At 35.1% G+C, this 20312-nt stretch overlaps 1 protein-coding gene across 1 annotated transcript; it reads right to left on the bottom strand.

Annotated features, from left to right (window-relative positions):
- Positions 1-591: 591 nt before the first annotated feature.
- LOC140757163 (uncharacterized) lies at positions 592-18416 on the bottom strand. The gene is made up of 28 exons (XM_073092698.1): positions 18133-18416; positions 17757-17899; positions 17235-17399; positions 16736-16928; positions 14294-16456; positions 13641-13778; positions 13118-13258; positions 12026-12147; positions 11656-11726; positions 11071-11162; positions 10373-10633; positions 9769-9954; positions 9328-9452; positions 8752-8913; positions 8512-8598; positions 8047-8245; positions 7730-7858; positions 7422-7550; positions 6592-6795; positions 5971-6177; positions 5624-5714; positions 5150-5245; positions 4225-4364; positions 3691-3931; positions 3062-3229; positions 2303-2390; positions 1681-1786; positions 592-807 (listed from the first exon to the last, which is right to left on the bottom strand). The coding sequence occupies exons 1-28, from the start codon at positions 18295-18297 to the stop codon at positions 679-681; spliced, it is 6141 nt and encodes a 2046-aa protein (XP_072948799.1). The 5' UTR covers positions 18298-18416; the 3' UTR covers positions 592-678.
- Between the last annotated feature and the right edge of the window lie 1896 nt (positions 18417-20312).

Below are 20312 nucleotides of genomic sequence, written 5' to 3'. Positions count from 1 at the left end.
ACCTAACCATCAAGTTTTAATGTTTTTATTATTATTATTATTTATATTATTTTGTAACATACTTTATGTAATACGCATTATTGAAGTAATATAAATAATCCGAATAATTACAGATATATGTTTGTTTCTCTTATCATTTTAGCAGATGCGTTCATTTACCCTTTTTTTCTATTCGATATATATCATAATTATCGTTCGTAAGGAGTAAACTCCAATCGTGCGTCGTAGCTGACACACACACACATTATTGTATTTACATAAGTACCTATGGATAATTATACCGTAATATTTACATAAGTATTTATATAGGTGTTAAATTTTTATTGTACAAATTATTAAAAAAAAAAACGTTTTAATTTGCAATTAACGTCATTTCGTAGAATCTAAAATTTCTATCAGTACCGTATTAGACTATAACCTACATCACAACATATGGCACTCGTGTACTCGTCGTTATAGTCGTATAGATATTAGATATATTTTCCTACTTGTACTTCAGTCTCTGCTCTTATGACAAGATAAACACGCAAATTGAAATTCTCAATAAATATCCGTTACTATGCAGTTACAGGCAGACATTTACGTTTTATTTATTAGTACCGACTACAAAATAACATTAAATACATAACATTATTACTAAATATAAGAATGAGATAAAAAGTGGAATCATAGTGGAATTCATTTTATGTCATAGCCCATAACTTTCTTGATGGGCTTGACTGAAGCATACAGGTCTTGTTTTATGTGTGGGTAGCCGTGCAGAAGGTCTTGCCAGTCTTTGTATCTCAAGACGACCACATCGACAACCTGGGATAAGGAAAAGAACATTTTAAAACGGCATAGTCCACGGCTAATATCTTTACTATGTAGTTGCCACAAGATTAAAAGGTGGTAGAACCCTTAATGGTTCTACCCCAACGGCACCGCCGCCACACCTATTTCTGCCTAATAACAACAGTGTTAAGTGATGCTGTGTTGTGGTTTGAAGAGTGTGGTAAAGATACTTTTCGAGGCATTTAAGCTTAGTACTCAGGAGTTGCATGATCGCAAGTGTAATAACATAGAATTTTCGCGTAGATACTATCCCCGTTAATAAAAAAGTATTAAAAAAATGTGAATCTATTCACTTTTAAATAAAAATGTCAGTGACATAGTACGAGGTTAAAGATAATAATGAAACAAGCATATGAAAATAATCGCGGTTTACACATAGCTCCTATATTCGTCTTGCAAAGGGAATAACGCAGTACACTTAACCGGCTTTGTTTTATTGGCAATTGATCCCTCGGCACAGCTGGCGGGCAGTGCCACGTCAATCAGACGTCAGAATAGGGTTACCTACACAAATTACCGAAAAACAAAGCATCGTACGCAAGCGTATGTCGATGTGCTAGTCGGTCTTGGTTTTCCGGGAACAGTGGTTAATTATTTTCGAAGGCTTCGATTGTTTAATTTTTTCTGACAGAGTAATTTCATCGATTATATTGAATATCACATCTTTAGGGAGAGACACGTGGTAATAAATTGTGAAGTCATAATGAATGTTGTCCCCTAACCTATACCTAAATGTAAAAATTTGTGTACCATCTGGTAGATTGCATGTACTTTTGTTAATTCAATCAGCAGCAGAATTTTGCATGTGAACTAATTAGGATGGTAGTTAAATAAAATATCACTTACCGTTCGAGTGTAGTAGGAAAACTGGAAAGGATGATTCGTGAATAATCCTGGTATCAAACCGAAACATTCATTCACGGTAAGGATAGTCAGCATCTTCTTATCACCACTGGAATATGTAAAAAAAGAGAAATGAACATTTTAATATAGCAGATAACAATTTTAAAGGGTAAAACCCTCTGTGGTTAGACTGTAGAGGTTCTACCACCAGACACTAACGTAACGACATAAGACTCCAATCCTGTACCCTTACCATGAGTTTTTACGTTTTGACAAATATTACTGTTTTGGTATTTGCTTACATATTTGCCCATACACTTGAGCCAAAAGACTTGAGCACTTACTTATTGTTACGTTTACTCAGTCTACTGAAGCAAACGGAACAGAATAATGGATTGAGTAAACGTAACGTAAAATTGTGGGATGTTTTGAAAGCTCATGGTAAGAGTTCTGTTTGAATATAGGGTCAAGGGCGGCAGTGACCACATTACTTACCACCAGAAGGATTGTATGCTCGTTTGCGATTTAACTTGCATGAAGAAAACATTATTAGTATTAGAAATCATTAGGATATCACATTTTCATTAAAAGTAAGTATCTATAAGTAATTTTAAAATAGTAGCACCTCTTATCCGTGTACCATTTTTCGACTTCTCCTTCATGTATAAAATACATTGCAGAAAAAATATCCCCCTCTTGGATTATGAATTTCCCTGTAAATTACGATCAATGTTCACTGTTTTGATTCTTGAATCACTCAAAGCTCATATAACAGCTAGCACAAATTTATTAATAAATTTAGCAATCAATTATAATTAATCAAGAATACTTAATTTATTATTATTTTCAAGGTGGTAGAACCCTTTGTGGTTCGACTACGGCGGTACCACCGCCACACCTATTTCTACCTAATAACAGCAGTGTTAGGCGCTGCTGTGTTCCGGTTTGAAGGGTGTGGTAAAGGAGGCAGACTTTTCCGAGGCGTTCCAGCTTAGTCCTCAGGTAGCGGCGCATCTGAGGCCGACTTCAGGTAGGAATCTAATCCTGTCTGGGGTTGATTACAGATGTCCACGGGCGGCAGTAGCCACTTATCATCAGGTGGACTGCATGTTCGTATGCTACTCCTATATCATAAAAAAAAATCTATAAAGTCAAGCGCGTTCTTGATTTTTATTGCTGATCGCTAATGGCTACAGTACATATACGCGATTCGTATATTGTAAAGCATGTTAAGTTCTTATCTTTTAGTAGGCCATTTGGGTGGTTTGAAAAACCAAGCCTTAAACAATCCCCATTGAAGACGCGTAAAGAATACGATCCAGGCCTCCACCAGTTATAGGAAGAGGCCCTTGTTTAGCAATGGGATATAAAAACAAAGCGGTACCGGGAAAAATGACGACCCTATTTAACCTGGCGACCAGCTGGCGAATGAAGTACGGCGGTAGGTTGTGAAACACAGACAGCGTTTGTATATGATGTATGTAGAGGGCCCCAAATATGTCTTCCCGGAGGCATTGTGGAGCTTGTTGAGCTAGCTCCGGGAGCCAGTTACCTGGTGAAAACAAAAAACATCATTATATTATACGTGTCCATTTTTTTATTATATAAATAGAAGTAGCAAGCGAACGCACAGTCTACCTACTGCCGGCGATGAACATCTGTGATCAACACCAGATAAGACGAGTCCTACCTGAGGCCGGCAACAGATGAATTACTGCCATTGAACATTAATTTGGAATGCCTCCGATAAGCATGCTTCCCTGACCACACCTTTCAACCCAAAACACAGCAAGGCTGCTAAAATGCAGAAATAAGTGTGGTGGTCGTGCCTCGGAATTCGAACAACAAAGGCTTCTACAACCTTCAAGTAACTGTTTTATATGACGTAAATATATATTGAGTTCAAAAAAGGCTTATTAAGTATACATTTTCACAATTTCAGGGTTAGTTCCAGAAAAAGCTAATTATTATTTTTAAAAATAAAAAAAAATATATCTAAAAAGTCCAAAGTACCTTTTTGTCTTTGCCAGAGTTGGTTAGTATACTCCTTGACAGATTTCAAAAGTACTGGCGAGAGGCCATTGTGATGCAAATACGTCAACAGATCGATAACATTTGAGTCGTAATGATACAGGTTGCGCAATTTCGTGTAGATATCGCTTATGGCAACACTGAGAACCCAAACGTAGATGAGGGATATCACGAAATTAATGAACACTTTATAATACACTTGTTTCAGATTGATAGCGACCACCTGTAACATAAAAAATGGGAAAAGAAAATAAAAACGACGTGTTAAAAATAAAAATATATCAGTGTGATATTCATACACCTGTGAATGAAGGTGACAGAACTTTTTGATACTCAACTCCGAAGGCAGGAACCTCAGGGGTAGAGCAACGCAATTGTGGTCGATCTCAGGTAGGGTTCTAATCTTATCTAAGGTTGATTATAGGTGCCCATGCCCGGCCCATGTATCAGTAGCCTCTTACCGTCAGGTGGGTCCACATTAAAAATATTTTTTACGAACTATACTAACAAACTAACCGAATCAACATCTGAATGCGTGTAAATAATTAAAATGTAGGACAAGGCAACGATGTAGTCTGCCTTCCAGTCTTTGGGTACTAAAAAACTTAAATTTGTTTTGTTTTCATGTCTAAAATTTCTGGTCACCCTTGCGCAACCTGAAAAGTGAAACATATTTAATTGAATAATAGATAAATAACGCATAATAAATCGTTTAATCGACAATATAACAGTTGTGTAACAATTTTTATTAAATGCTTGCACTTAATTTAAGTAGCCACAGTCACCCATGTTTTTAACCGACTTCTCAAAGGAAGGGAGGTAATCTATTCGTCGCGTATACTTTTTTTTTATTTTTTTTCTTATGTAGGTATGTCCAGCGATTTTCATATTGGACACGCTGTTTACGCCGTTATCCACCGAAATATATTGAGCGCCGACTTCAGAACTATGTACTAAACCAACATTTATTTGAATTATTTTTTTACTTTGTAGTGACATAGAAGTCGGTTTTATTTTTTTGTTAATTTTTTTTTTAATATAAAAGTAGCAGGCAAACATGCAGGCTGGCTGAGTAACGGCTCCTACACATGGATATCTATAATAACCCCCAAAGAAGACTAATGTGTATCGCGAGGAAACCTGCATACCTGAGAGATTTATAAAAAATCTCAAAGGTCTGTGAAGTATACAAATACGCACTTGGCCAGCGCGGTGGACTATGGACTATAACCTAATCCTTCTCATTCTGAGAGGAGACCCGTGCCCAGCAGTGGGACAGTAATGGGTTGATGATGATAAAGACTAATGTGTTACCTGCAGCCAACCATAGGTGCGTTGCTATTCATGACGAACAAGTAGGAAGGGCCTGAGTCGTTACTAGTCTAAGAAGAAACGTACGCCAAGAGAAAGATAATAATCGTTTTTTTATGTTGGCGCTTACCTCCTTTTCTATCCGCAGGATATACCCATTCAGCGAAATCAACTGTTTCATTAATGTGTGGTGGTGGAACCTTTACATGCACTGGAAACGCGTCGTCTGAAAAATAAATATAAAATTAAATTATTAACTTTAGAGTAATTATAAAGTGTATATAGCGAGACTAGTCTGATAGTTCTCCGGAGGCACCACCGCCACACCTATTTCTACCTAATAACAGCCGTGTTAAGCGCTGCTATGTTCTAGTTTAAAAGGTGTTGTAAGGGAGACTTACTTTTCCGAGGCATTCCAACTTCGTTCTCAGGGGTAGCGGCACATCTGTGGTCGACCTCAGGTAGGTATTTAATCTTACCTGTTATTAATTACAGATGACCTTTGCATATAAATTTTTTATCACGCTAGTTTTCAATAGTTATGACACATAGAGAAACTCTATATTATTATTTATTCGTTAAATAGTACTAGTACTGTATTTACCTCTGCAGGCTATGTATATCCACCCACAAGTCAAACCATGAAACAGTAGGGAAACAATGACGATTTTTAAGATAATTGGCGCCGCCCTACTCTGAAAACGTTACAACACATCTAACATAGGGCTAAAAATGTTCAAGTATCTATAGGTATAGGAGCAAAAGAGTGAACCTTAGGGAGGAAAAATGCTATCCACCACCAATTGGTAATAGGTCGTTCTGAAATACATGTAACGATCATTATAATACTTGAAGTAGGCAACGAGCAAGTAAACTAAGGGCGTATAATGGCTACCGCTATACAAATAATAATAGTAGAAGGTAAGTAAATGTTGAGTTTTCTATGCTTACCTTAAAACCAGTACAAAAGTGTTTATGAAATTCATAGAATAAGTACAATCGCAACAATCTAGCGAATCCCCAACTACGGTTTCCGTATAAATGTGTAAATAAAGGTAGAATTAGAGATAGGATATCCACATAGCATGGCCACTTCTTGAAATATCGCCATCTTAAAGGTCGATTCACGCATTTACCATTCTCTACAATGAGTTCTATCTGTAAAATAGATTATTTCATGGGTTGTTTTTAATCCACCAAAATAACGTAGAAATTAAATAAGTACTTAAAATTATTTTGTTTGTAGAAAGAGAAAAAAGTAAAGGAAAGATATTACTGAGCGAAAGGCGTAAGAATGAAAAATATATAGACTTCCAAAGTAAATGGATAATACACTATTTTAATAATACATATCAATGTCTGTCACGATTAAAATAGATTTTTTTATAAAACCACATTATACATAAAAATCTTATAGGAGTCCATATGCTATACACATTTTAATCACTTAGCTAAAACATGCTAATGCTGGCAGAGTAATTGGAATCCCTAAATGTTATTTTGAATGAAAAACCCTCCAAAAACATATTTCGAATTGAAATAAATATCACAATAGAAAACCACTCGGCTTACCGTAAAGAATTCTGAGATGAAATTCATCAGGTGTACGACATCGGAGAGGACTAAGCACCAGTAGATGTTTCGTACGAATTCAGGCGGTACTGTTTCTATAATAAGGGTTATTGTTGCTGACACTGTTGGCATCAGGAACCAAGCGGTGACCAACCAGCGACAATACCAGGTACTGTTTCGGGCTTTCATCGGAGCATCTAGCCACTGTAAGCCGTGTAAGTGCAGATTTAATAGATTAACGGACGATGGTAATGATAATGGCAGGTTTTCTATGATTAATAGTTTTAGATAACGATCGTGTGCCTCATCTGATGTGGTCATTCGCTCATTGATTTGGCTAACAATTTAAGGATTACAAAGACATAAAGGCTCCACCGTATATAGAAATAGACCGAAATAGATCGCCTTGCGAATTTGACGACTTAAAAAGGCTGCCTCATATATCAATCTACCTTAGCACAATATTCAAATATTAATAAAGCAGCTTTAAATTGTTATTTTAAGGCGTGGTAGTATTAAGTTTTAAGAAGTAAATAAGTTTCGATGTAGAATTCTACAGATGTGGTTAACTACTCTTTCTACACTCGAACCTAAACTTGAGGAATTCTCGGACTCGAGGGTGCCATGGACACATATAAAGACGAATAAACAAACACACAGATTTATACAGAAATATAAATTTTTCTTTTAGGTGTCTAATTTAGGAATCCAAAACCAAATTTTTCAGACCCGTATGGTGTCGACTTAGCTGCGCAGATCTTGATGAACATATTAATAAATAATCCTGACTACTATTGTAAAGTGAGTAATGTGGTAAAGATGAAATTTACAGGCAGTTTAATAGACTTGAGTCCCCTAATGATGTATTGAACAGTATTGTAAGGGTTTTCTTTTATTGGCTTTTCTATCGCCATATAGTCATCCTTAGATTGGGGGTTATTCATAATATTTTTTGTAATCTGAAAATAAATTACTACAATTAATTCGCAGTAGACTAAAGTAAACTAATGCATAGATCCTCTAACTCTGGACACCCGTGCTCTATAGTGCGAGTTTAGTGAGTTAACCACGATAGCATATGCAACATAGACTTGAGATTATCCGTAATTGAAAAAGAAATAAACGTGTCACAACTTACATCGCCCACATCAACAGTATCTCGAAAAGTTTGGAATGGAATTTGTAGGATATCAGCATGATCTTCAGCTTCAGCCGATATACGTACCGCACGAGGGTTTATACCAAGAAGTTGACCAAAGATTGAGCCCTGTCAAAATAAATGTAATTCTTGTAAAATTGATCAATGCCTCAATAGTTTGATACATTAGTCATCCAACTGCTTATGTAAGAGAACTTGTTTGAAAAAATAATTCTAGTAACTTCCAATCTTCCAGAAAACTAGAAGTATTTCGTTTCATTAGGTCACAAAACAAGAAGTTCTCAAATTGGAATTACCTTTGTCAATACAGCAAGTTTCTTATTATTCTTCTTAACAACGACTCTACCTCGATGGACTATATAAACCCACGGTGCTAAGTCCATTTCTCTAACAATTTCCTCCTGAGGCAAGAAGTATAGTTCTGTGACAGTGTTGCTAAGTTGCCTTTCGATGACTTCACCGCCATGAAGCATTGTATTTAGGGCGGCGAATGTTCTGGAAAAAACATTTAAGAAGGTTAATCTTTGTAGGGCATCTTATACCATCCTGGTTGCAAAGCTCTTAACATTTACGTGATATAAAATTTAACTTTAACGACTACTCACTACTTTCCACCAGGTATTCCGTCTATCTTATCGCTAGTTGTTTAATTACAAAATGTAATAAGATTTACTGTCAATGAAAAAAAAACTACCTTAATTACTATCGGGCAGAAATAAAAATTACTAATAAAAGTTAAGCAAGTTACAAAGAAGACAAACTTTTTGAAAAAGTAGTGACTTAAGTCCTGACGAAATACGATACCGATGCGCTCGTTCATTAGATTTTGTATATTTATTCCCTTAGTTCTGCAAAATAAATTAAAAAAAATATATATTAGACTTTCAATATACACAACACATTGTTTAAGATTCAAAATACCAAGGGTCCAATGTTGGCTTAGTCTCAAGGATAAAAATTACAAATAAAAATATTTTTTTCTAAAAATGTAAAGATCTTACCTTAACCACCAGTACGAAAAATGTTTCATGATGCGATGAATCAGCTTCTTTTCCACTCTTTCAGCCTCTAGAAACTGTCGTAAATGGCTGAAACCGTGTTGGAATATTGTGTTACCTCGATAATTCAGCACTAACAAAGTTAGCGAGTAACACATTACGTACCTGGAAATAATCAACTTATAATGTTTTTCCACGAGATTGAAGTAACAAATCACCACATAGTCCACTCGATTCAGTCCGTATTAAAGAAGGATACCACCAAAACCCGACCTCAAATGCGTTGCCACTTCTGATTGGATGAGACGATTCATATGCATGTGAACCGGCACCTATACTCTTCCACTCTTCAAAGAACTAAAGAATACTTCATTGCTGCTGTTCTGTTCTTTCGCTGCTGTTCATCAGGCTTTCGATAGGTTGTAATGGTTGCTATCTAATCATACCAACTGAGACTTAGTGCTGCCCGACATTGCTCAACGTTAAAGATCTATTATACAGAGCGCTGATTCTTTACTACTTACATGATTTCAATTTCTACTATTTTCTTCTCTTCAAATAATTATTCATAGCACTTACCAAAACAAGAGACCAAGAATAAAGAGTGAAATCCCTACACCGGGATTTTGGCGGTCTATTACAAACTTTCCTGAATTAATTCTCATTAGACCGCTCTCTGCCAGGTTTAGACTTTCAGCAAATACCTAAAACAAGGTATAAACACATATTAGGATTCCGCATCCAGAGAGAAATTAAAACGGAATCATTCTTTTACCCACAGAACTATTTCCATCTTTCTCACGTAGTAGCAATCTAGCTCTGCTGAATTCTGGTTTGAAGGGTTTGCCGTGTTAAGGCAATAACATTTTAAAAGCGTTTCATTTTAGTTTCAAGAGAAGCGTTGCTAGCTTCTGTGGTCAATTTCAGTGTATACACAATTTTAGCGCAAACGCTTGGGTTCACATACGATCACATACATATTGATTAACAGGGCAAGTTAAAAAAACTTGTAAAACCAACCATATGCAGTTGATCATTGGTCGGGTTCTTGTCCAGCGTCAAGTAATTCGGTAACCAGCAATTGTCACGTCGGGTCATGTTTAACAAAATGGCCGAACTGTCCCAATAAAACTCGATACACTTATTCACGAAGTAGTGACTGGCAGCTAGGATCGTGAGTAATGTGACCACTTGCCACTTCAATATCTGAGGACAACAAATTCAAAAAATAAAGCTATAAGTACATAGAAATTCAACTTTTGACCCAATATTGAAGCTGACTTTACTATTAAATCAGGAGATTTACCTACGACATTACGTAGTTCTTAAACTGTATGTTTATGTTTTTGTCTCTCAGATGAGTTTTTACCTCGGTCAAAAAATCACGATCCGCGGTTGTTTCTCGAAGTTGGTTACTAAAAGTGCTTGCAGCGATATCTCCGCGTGTACGTAACGACATTGTTGTCGTTTGCTTTGGCAAAGGCATGAAAGTAACATGCGTTAGCAGTACGGTGCACCTCCAGTTCATACAGCTGTTTCAGCCCAGGAGTTCTTGGAGCAAACTGCTTAGCACACGTAACTAACGATATTTTTCTCTTACTAACCAAAAAGATAATGTAAGTACCATAACATATGCCATATTCACGACCGGCGTATCCGCTATATAATCGAAATATCCCGTCAAAAGATACAAATGTGCGAATTTTGAGAGGGTGTTTATGAACAGGGAACTGTTCTCGTCAATTTCTTTCGTCATCACCATCCTGGTAAGATCGCACACGGGGAGAACACCGATGATGTCCAGAATGAAGCCGTGGCTTAAGTAGTGTAGAAGACACTTCATCTTGTCGGTGATGAGTAACCCACGTTTGTCGTAGTAACCCAACTAAAGAAACAAAATAAAAATTTAAAATATTTTTTTATCATTCCAGCATAACGTTAGCATTCATATATTTTTCTTTCTTGACAGTGCACTTGCAGATAGAGAATTTGGAAGGCTTGAATAGTTTCGGAGGAACTTGAACTACTATTTATCAAAGACTTTGTTACCCTCCACGAAGAAAGGTCAACACTTTCTAGAATAAGAAAAAATATACCTTAAGTCGAAAGTTGGTGAAAAAGATAGACCTTTTATTTCTGAAATCTTACCGCCGACTAAAAGATCATGGATTTATTTGAATACATTTGAGGTGAGAAATGAGGTATATTTCTAAAGCAACAAAATGTTCAAAATGCGTTACAATACTAGAAACCACATATGATACTGCAGGACTGTCGTATATACATAAGTGTATAACATTAAACTAAACGAAAGAGACTTACGAACAACTTCAGAGTTATATCCACAATAGCAACAGTGTCACACAAAGCACCTATTACAATCAAAATTCTCCGATATCCCGCACCGATGCTCCCTTTAATTAGATAATTAATTATAAATTGTTGAGTACATTATATATAGACCTATTATCAATAATGAACTGTGGTAGAAAGAGTGTGGTTCGGCCGGGGAGGTATCGCAGTCACAATTTATTCTGCCGTGTAGCAGTTCTTGCTTTTCGGTGCAAGAGTGTGGGTGCAGACAGTCTAACATATATGTATATAAGTCGACCATCTTAGTCCTCAAATAGTGGCAACGCATTTGTGATTGAGTTCAGGTAGAACCTCTGTTATATATTTACAATGCCCACTTCCATCAGTTAGCCTGAAAGTTCATAGACCTTATAAAAAAGGTATGTTAATTCAGAATTTTCATCTACAATGTACCTCGTCAAAATAAGAATAACACATACATTCAATTCAAATAGATAGTCGTACTTAAATTCGAGAACTACTTTCAAATCCAAATGCCCACTCAGTACTTTAAATCTGTTAATAATGAAAATGTATCTTGTTTGTCTACATAACCTTGGAGAGAAGCACAGGTGATGACAATAGTAACAGTTATAGCTCTTGCTAACATCCAGAGGCTGATGAATCTGCAAAATAAAATTGTCGTTGTCGTCAATCAAAGAGAAAATCCAACAGTGGGATAGTCCCACTGTTGGATCTTCTCTTAGAGTGAGAAGGCACAGTCCACCGCGTTGACCAAATGATTTCACACATTCTTGAGATATTTTTTAAAGAATAGCATAGAACTGATTAAAAGATAAAAAATCCTATAACTTTTTGCTCTTTCGACTGCGATAACAGTAGTTTAAAAATCCAGAAGAAGAAGATAAAGGAGAAGAATTTGTTTGAAAATATAATAACGTTCTAATATAACTTTAAAACTTACTGTGAATACGGTTCGAACCATGCCAAATCTGTGAATGGAGTTTTGGTAGTATCAGTAGTAACTGCTATGTGACTCCGGGACTTACTTGCAGTTAATATTCGATCTCGTAATTTGTTTTGATACTGAAATATAATTAAAGCTGTAAGAAGGCGATACCTCTACGTGGAACGATTACTAGTAAACGAGCATGCAGACGTAATGGTAAATAGCTCCTGCCGTCCATGGTTACTGTAGTTAACCCCAGATAAGGTAAGAGTGCTACCTGAGGTCAGCCACAGATGCGTTACTATACCTAAGGAGTATTGAAACACCTCGGATAAGTCCTTTACCCTTACACATCAGCACTGAACACTGATGTTATTAGGTAGAAAATAGTGTGGTGCTAGTTAAACTTTAACTCCAAACTTACCATCTAAAATAATTTAGACAATATACGAATATATTTATTGTATAAAATTACTTTTTTTTTAATATGAAACAATGTGTTTTTAAAATTGTATATAAGCAAATATATCAACAAACGTGCCACATCGATGGCAAAGAACGGAGATGTACCCAAGATACTAGCGATATTGCCTCGAATTTGTATGTTTGGTTAGATAATCTCCAGCTTTAGGGTCACCGTAGACCTCGATCACGCGCGTGGACGTTTATTGATAGAAAGCCTTCACTTCTTATCCTTGGCTTAATGTATACTTGTATACCTAATTATAGATAACCATTTATAGGTGATGCGTTTTTTTTAGGTTCGTATAGCAATATCATTACCATTGGCTAAATTACGTATGAAATAACCATCTACTGAAGATAAGGAATCTATTTGATTTTAACTATAGTTGGCGTTGCGAAAATTTTATTGTTGAAACGACAGTAACAAATAATTTGAATGTCACAGAAAACCTCTGGTAGCTATTGTAGATTATTGAGACCGGCCGTTAGACCTTAGGAATGGCAACGCCTCTGTCATCAACTTCACATGGAACCCCTGTTCATTATTGAGTTGCAGCTATTGCGACTCTGATCACTTACCATCAGATGAACTGTATGATTTCTTGCTTCTTTAGGTTGTAACTAAGAACTAAAATTACTTACCTCCCTGTGTTTTTTGAAGTAGTCTGCGTAAAGTGTTTTGTACGAAATGCTAACACGTTTAATGCAAGTTTCGAAATAGGCCCATTCGGTTGGGTAATGTTTGAGAATAGTGAAAAAATCCTGAACTTTGATATACAGAATCTGAAAATATTTGATAAAGTTAATATTTTGAAAGGATTAATTTCTTTTGTTCCAGTTATAGAAGAACCACTATCACTGCATTTTTAAAACAATATCATACACACAAAATTTTAGAAATAATATTTCTTTACGACCTTTATTGTATAAATTTTAACTACGTATTATTAATATATATAAAAAAAGAAAGAGGCATGAGTAAAGTAAACTTTACTTATAGTTTTACAAGCAAACGGAAAAGTAAGTAGGAGTTTGCACATTTGCAACACAAGAGGAGTTTTACAAGTCAATACATCGCTTGAATTTAAGTATAACCGTTTTCCTGCTATTTGCCTAAATCTCAGAAGTAAGGACAATCCAATTTTGTAACCAATATATTTCATACCTCACATTCAGTATAAGCAATAAGAGTCCTCAGTGATGGTTTCCCCAAAAATACAGCAATTGATAACAATTCTCCGGGACCTACAAACGTTTTGAGCAGCTCTCCCTTTTCATTATGATATTCGCATTTTATGTGACCCTAGAAATTTCAAGTCCTTTATGAGTGATATGGTCTCAATTCATTTTTCTGCCTACGAGTAAGTTACAAAATTTAACTGAAGTTCAGCGCTGTATTGTGTTTTTTTTTCTTTATTATTATTATTATTATATTATGTAGAAACCTTCTTTGGGAATATTTTAATAAATATTCAGGAGCTAGACATTATTTTTTCCCAGTCTACCTTCGGACGTCTAGACGCACGGCAGGCTACCAGCCCTATCAAGTCGTTTCCTCTAGTTCGGACGAAACGTTTTGCTTCGTCATTTCAAAGACGAACCGCCAAGGAGTGGAATGCCCTGCCGGCTTCTGTGTACCCCGAGAAATATAATGTAGGAGTCTTCAAATCAAGAGCTACTTCTAGGCAAGCGTGGCACATCTTAGCACGCATCAAAGCTTACGCGATCGAGGCCAAACGCGTGCCTATCAACTGCTAAAAAAAAAGAATAAAGGTTCGTAAAAAATAATGTTTCAGTAAATACAAGCAGCACACTTACTTGAACAGTCCATATAACATTTTTGCATTGTACCCCAAATAACAAAATCGTTGATTTTTTCGGTAATATCAGAAACTTAGCTTTATACGCTAATTCCTTTATTAAAGCTGGATCAGCAGATGTAAAAGCATTTGACTGTTTGATAATTTTCTCAGCAACTTCACCGTGTACTTTGAACCATATATCATATGGCTCATTTTTCAATAAATCTGGATACACAACATCCATTCCTTTGTAATACTTCCAATGGCATATCAGATATCTGTGAAGTCTTCGCAATAGACCAGGATGTATTTTATAATCTTGGTAATGTTTCTTAATATTTGATACAAAGTATTGATAATTCGATATATTTCTATATTTCAAGTAAAATCCAGCAACCATGTTACTTTCACAGAATGTGGAAATTAGAAATACTAAATAAGTGATAATCATTATTACGTAAATATCGATCAGGCTATTAGGTAGATATTCATAGTATAAAAATTCCAAAATCCATGCAAAGTATACATTTAGAAAAAAATCTTTCTCAGCGTGACATACTTCTGGAGGATCGTTTATTTTACAAAAAGATTCCCCAAAAAAATAGGACGTAGTTAGGCGAGGTATGTTCCAGTCGAGACAATATAGGACATAAGCAACTATGTACATATATGAAATTTGAATTAAAGTATTTTTATACCAAGTATCAACAAAAGGCATTTTCCGTATATCCCACTTTGGGCAGAGGACGTATATTTTAATGAGACGATTGAATTGACATGTATAGTAAAGTTCCGGTAAACCTCCTATAACGACAAAACTTTCTATCCACACCGTTGACAATAAGTCTAGGACAAACTTTGAACTTTTGCAGCGCGCGAACATAACCGCTGCAAAGTTATCAACAGTATTTTCCTGTCTCTTTGTAGATGTTAATAAAGACACAAATATATCAGCTACATATATGACGTCGGCCCAAAACTGAAAAAACTTGAACCAAGTTGGAATGCGGAGACTTGTGATGTACGGAGGATAAAAAATTAGGACAAAAAATACCGTAGCCTTAACAATTCGACTCCAAACTTCTCCAAAAGTAGATTCGGGTGCAAAGATCCATGGGAATTTCACGTTAGTAAACATCGATGACCTTTGTAACTGAGCTTCAGTACATAGTACTAATTGGCCAATATATTTAGCGCAATGATAAACAGCTTCCTCAGGAGGCATTTCACATTTCGCTTTCTCCTTCTTTATGGGCCTACGTTTCCATTTAGAAACAGTGTCGGAAATCTGCCACCAGCGTCGTTTTATCCAAGCTATGCCCTCGTCTTCGGTCCTGTCCAATCCTCGTACATGCTGCTTACAAGTATATAACGTACGAGCATGTTTTATTCTATCTTTCGCATTCTCCATAACCAAGCGTCTGTCATCAGGATACATATGCAATGAGGTAAGAATGTCGACCCGTGTTACATACAAGACCTCACAATATGTTAGGCAACGTACTATTACTTTTCGTTTTATTTGTGGAAGATAACAGCTTATATCTCCAAAAATAGTTCCACCCGTGACCGACAGTAACGGTGTGATACCATCGTCTGCTGAAATCAGTTGAACTATTCCAGTTTTTATATAATATAAATGTGTGTGGCAATGCGGTCCAGCAAAAAATCTTTCTCCTGGCAACTTGTAATCCAAGTGAATATGCTCACAAATCCATCGCTTGAATGGAATAGATGTTTTTCTAAATGTCGGGCTATGATGAAAAATAGGCCAGACGAGATCCAACCGTATTTCAACACGTAAGTACTTCGGTAACTCGGAAATAATTTCAGGAATATTAGTAATACCGCCACGTTTTTTCCATATCAGGGAATAAAAATTTTTCACATCAAGATATGCTTTAGACGAAGGATTTCTCCTTTCAGTCTCCTCAATAATTCGTTCAACAATAGGATAATAAATGCAAATTCGCCTCATTTTTAAAATAGCTTCCGCAAACATTTTTGGAAACATTATAAACGTCCAGACCATATAACCGGCCATGAGAAAAATGGTCATTATAATGTACTCCATATAAGTGGATGCTTTTGTTTCGTCAAGTTGCTTATTTGTGATATAGGAATATACAGCAGCAGCTGCATAAACATACGTTGTATAGTTCTCATCTGTTTCATTAAACTGAAAAAATAATAATTTAAACATGATGTAGTTACTTATCTATATAATTTCATGATTTATTTAGCCTGAAGTTATTTTTTAAACGATGCATACGAAAAATTTATATTCAGTTATTGTATGTAAGTAAGCGAGCGAGTAAGTAAGTAATTTATTTTTTTTAGCACTGATTTACCTGGTAACATGTAATGTATCTCGAACGCAATTTCAAGATCTTTGTTCCCATTTGATACTCATTTCATCAATACAGCTATGGTAATTAAATAAGTTTCATCCACCTACCTTATGCGCCACATATTTCCGCCAATCATGAATACCATTCTTGCAATTGGCGCATAGGCCGCTAGCAGTCAGTAGGAGGAGGAAGCAAGTGATACAGTTGATGCTTATGAGGAGTATCAGAGTATATCCAACGTAAAGTCGCCAGGAGCTGTGCGTAGTCAACATAGAAAAGTATTCAGCTATTCTGTAGACACTGTGAAGACAAGTATAAAGATCATACGTTGTGGTCTGATTGCGTAAAGATGACTCAAGCACAACTCGAGGCTAGTAGGAAGATAATGTTGTTACCTTAATAAAACCTCAAGTCAAAACAAAGTGTAATATAAGTATCCTAAACTTAAAATTACTAAAAAATCAAACATAAAGTAGCATTGATAATAATGGGGATGATGATAATGTTAATAAATGAAGACAATAGCATATCTCATTTATAATCACAAGTGATTTTCAACAAAGAATCGAATATATGGATGTTTAAGAAACATAATATGAAACTTACATAATAAATTCGGAGAATGTTAATATATTCGGCCACAGTTGAACAGGAGGACATGTTTCATTCGTCACTAGCCGTATTAGCGGCACTATGGATATCACGTCGAGGATTAGCAGAAACGCTGACTTTGGTAAATACTCCCGCTTCATAGCTTCATCTGTAACTTGTCTGAGGACCACAGATGGATTAGTTTAAAATATAACTGCATGATTTCCTGTGTGAGAAGTGCGCAATAACTTGAGCGCGAGATCTTACTGCATCGTTTTTGTACATAATGAGAAAAACATATCTGATTTTTAATAGCCCAAGCAATATAATATTTAACCTGTTAAATTCGTCCTGCGTCAACAGGACGTTATTTAAAGATCAAAATGACCACATGTTGATTAATATAGTATTAATACATGAACACTGTTAAAGATAATGGTTCATCAAATTATAAACTTTTTAAAAGTAAAGTAAACAATCACAAATTCAAAATCAAGTATATTGATGACAATAAATCAAATCAATGCTGAATATTACCTGTGTACCATATGAAGGAAAGTATCGATACCATATATAGGATCACAGCAGTACATGTATAAATATTGTATAATATGCAAGTGCGGATTCAGGCTCATCACATTCCAGCAGTATACAATTGGATATACAGACTGAATAGGTCCCTGAAAAACATTTAATAATATACTTCAATATATTACATTTTCCAACAAAATTATGTACTTGCGGCATATCGAGTATAAGAAACAAAAGCTTTTGATACACAATACGTAAAACGTAATAAGCTATAAATAAACATCGCCCGGTAAATATGGGTAGTCTATAATATGAATCATCGAACTTATGAATGGAAGGATGAAGTATTCTTCATAAGATAATAAGGATAAGATAAACTTACCAGAATAGTTTTAATAATAACGCTGATAAGCACAAACAATTTGAATACTGAATGAAAAGGCAGGAAAATGATGTTACTCCATTGTATTCCATTGTCGTCCTCCAAAGCAAATTCTTCTTCATCTTCATCATTATAAGGATTGTAAATGCTAGGTCTGCTTAACATTTTGGCTTTTATTCTTTTCAAGCCCTAAAATATGTTAAATCCTTGCAAATCAACATTACAATTAATGACTTTTCTAGGGCTATTTTCAGATAAAATTTAAAACTTTCCGCTTTTTTTCAAAATAGCAGATTTGACGATTCTGACAAGAATGTCAATTAAGAAGAAATATATCAGTCAGTATTTCGTTATAATATCTCGGAACAATTGTTTCGAGTATAATACAATATAATGATATGTAATCACAGACACGACAGAAAATATTTTAATAAACAAGAATGTCTCTTTAACTTATTTACGTAAAGAAAAGATAATAAAATTTATTTTTGATTGTTTTTAATCTGACTCTTCTTTTGATGTTCACTCACACTAACGCAAAGCTCAGCTTAGGCCTTTCGGACTGTACCCATAGATATAAAGGGTGAATTTTTCAAATAGACCTTCAGGGCCAAATCTGGACTATAAGGATTAGCGAAAAATGCTGAAAGGAGTTACGAAGCCGATTTTGATAAAAACTAAAACTACATTATTACTCTTTTAAAATATCTTATTCCTTAGCCGGGAATCGTACGATTTCATTTTGAAAAAAAAATATACCCTCTATATTATTCCACCATCTGATAGTTTCACTTATATGGATCAAATTCTGGGAAATAATGATAAATGACAAACTAAAGGAAAATCCTCAATTTTAATAAAATACACATTTTTTCATATTAATTGGGTAGTTAAGTTCCCGCCATTCATTAATTTAAACATTTCGCGTATTAACAGAGAGGTTATTAAGAGAGGTTATTTATTCTATGCGTATATATTTTTATAAAAGCCCTTACAAATTATACTTGAATAAAGGAGCTTCTTGGGGTTAACCGATAACGTTAAAAATCACATCGCCCGTTGCCAGGCATTCGTATCATAGCAACCTCATAACCAGAATTAATAAAATAAATTGCATTTTTAATTATCAGAGTATAATTTATAACTGTCACGAAATACGTCCACAAAATAACGTCTTAACTAACGATTCCAATTTGATGGAAAGCATAGCAAAAACGTTAATTAACTTCTTTTCATCGGACAACGAAAGCACTGCCTTCTTTTGTTCGGAGTCAAGCTGCCTTTGAGAAAAATGAAACCTTATTCTTTGAAGCACTTGATATTTAAATATTTCATTTTTCAATAGGAACCGGCGAAGTGCTGCTGTGATTCCGTTATCGAATGGTAAAATATATAGTTCTGTATCATTTGTTTATTTATACATTTTGCTTTTTTAACAATAAAAACACTTGATGATTAAATGAGGAGTGAAGTCAGTTCAGTTTCCGTATCTTTCTTAATAATCTTACAACATTCCTATTGAAAATGATTTTTTTCATAATTATTGCCGGTTTTACAAGTTTATCTTAATAATATATGAATTGAAGAAGATATAGCATCGAACTTTATGTTTAGAATTTGTAATTTGGTCTTTGAAATCTCTTATTTATCGTAGCTATGAGGATCATTACTTAGTCTTTAGAATGGGGGCCGATTTAATTATTTTTCCCTTTTCCATTAACATTAACTTGTATGTATCACCTAAACATAAAATCCTTAGCGTTACCCCACTTGTGTTGAACCAACAATGATTCAGCAGCTCTAAATGTGCCTCCGTTTAATTAAGATAACGCTTGCTTTCCCCGAAAAGGGAATAGGATTCTTTCATCTTGATGCCTGTCATGCTGTAATGTTCAGTTAATGATCATTATGTAGATGTGATTAATGTTTACGAGTATAAAGTTACAATGTAGAATAATGAGCTAAGTTGTAACGTCTGAGTAACTTATACTAATGAATCTATGAAAACGTGTATTTTAATGATATGCTCAATGTACCAATCACATGTGTGGTATGGATTACGGTACCCACATTTTATTAACTCCAGAGTGAAAAATAGTAAATGTGTTTTAAATAAAATAAAGTCTAAGTTTACGTTATAACAAAACATTATTCCAAAGTTATCCTGCGTACATTGTCAG

This window comes from Epargyreus clarus, unplaced genomic scaffold (genome assembly GCF_041222505.1).
Source record: "Epargyreus clarus isolate Ecla_fem2 unplaced genomic scaffold, WU_Ecla_fem_2.2 ptg000004l, whole genome shotgun sequence".
Classification (NCBI taxonomy): domain Eukaryota; kingdom Metazoa; phylum Arthropoda; class Insecta; order Lepidoptera; family Hesperiidae; genus Epargyreus; species Epargyreus clarus.
Note: the sequence above shows the minus strand (reverse complement) of the source record. Positions and strands in the feature narration are given on the sequence as shown.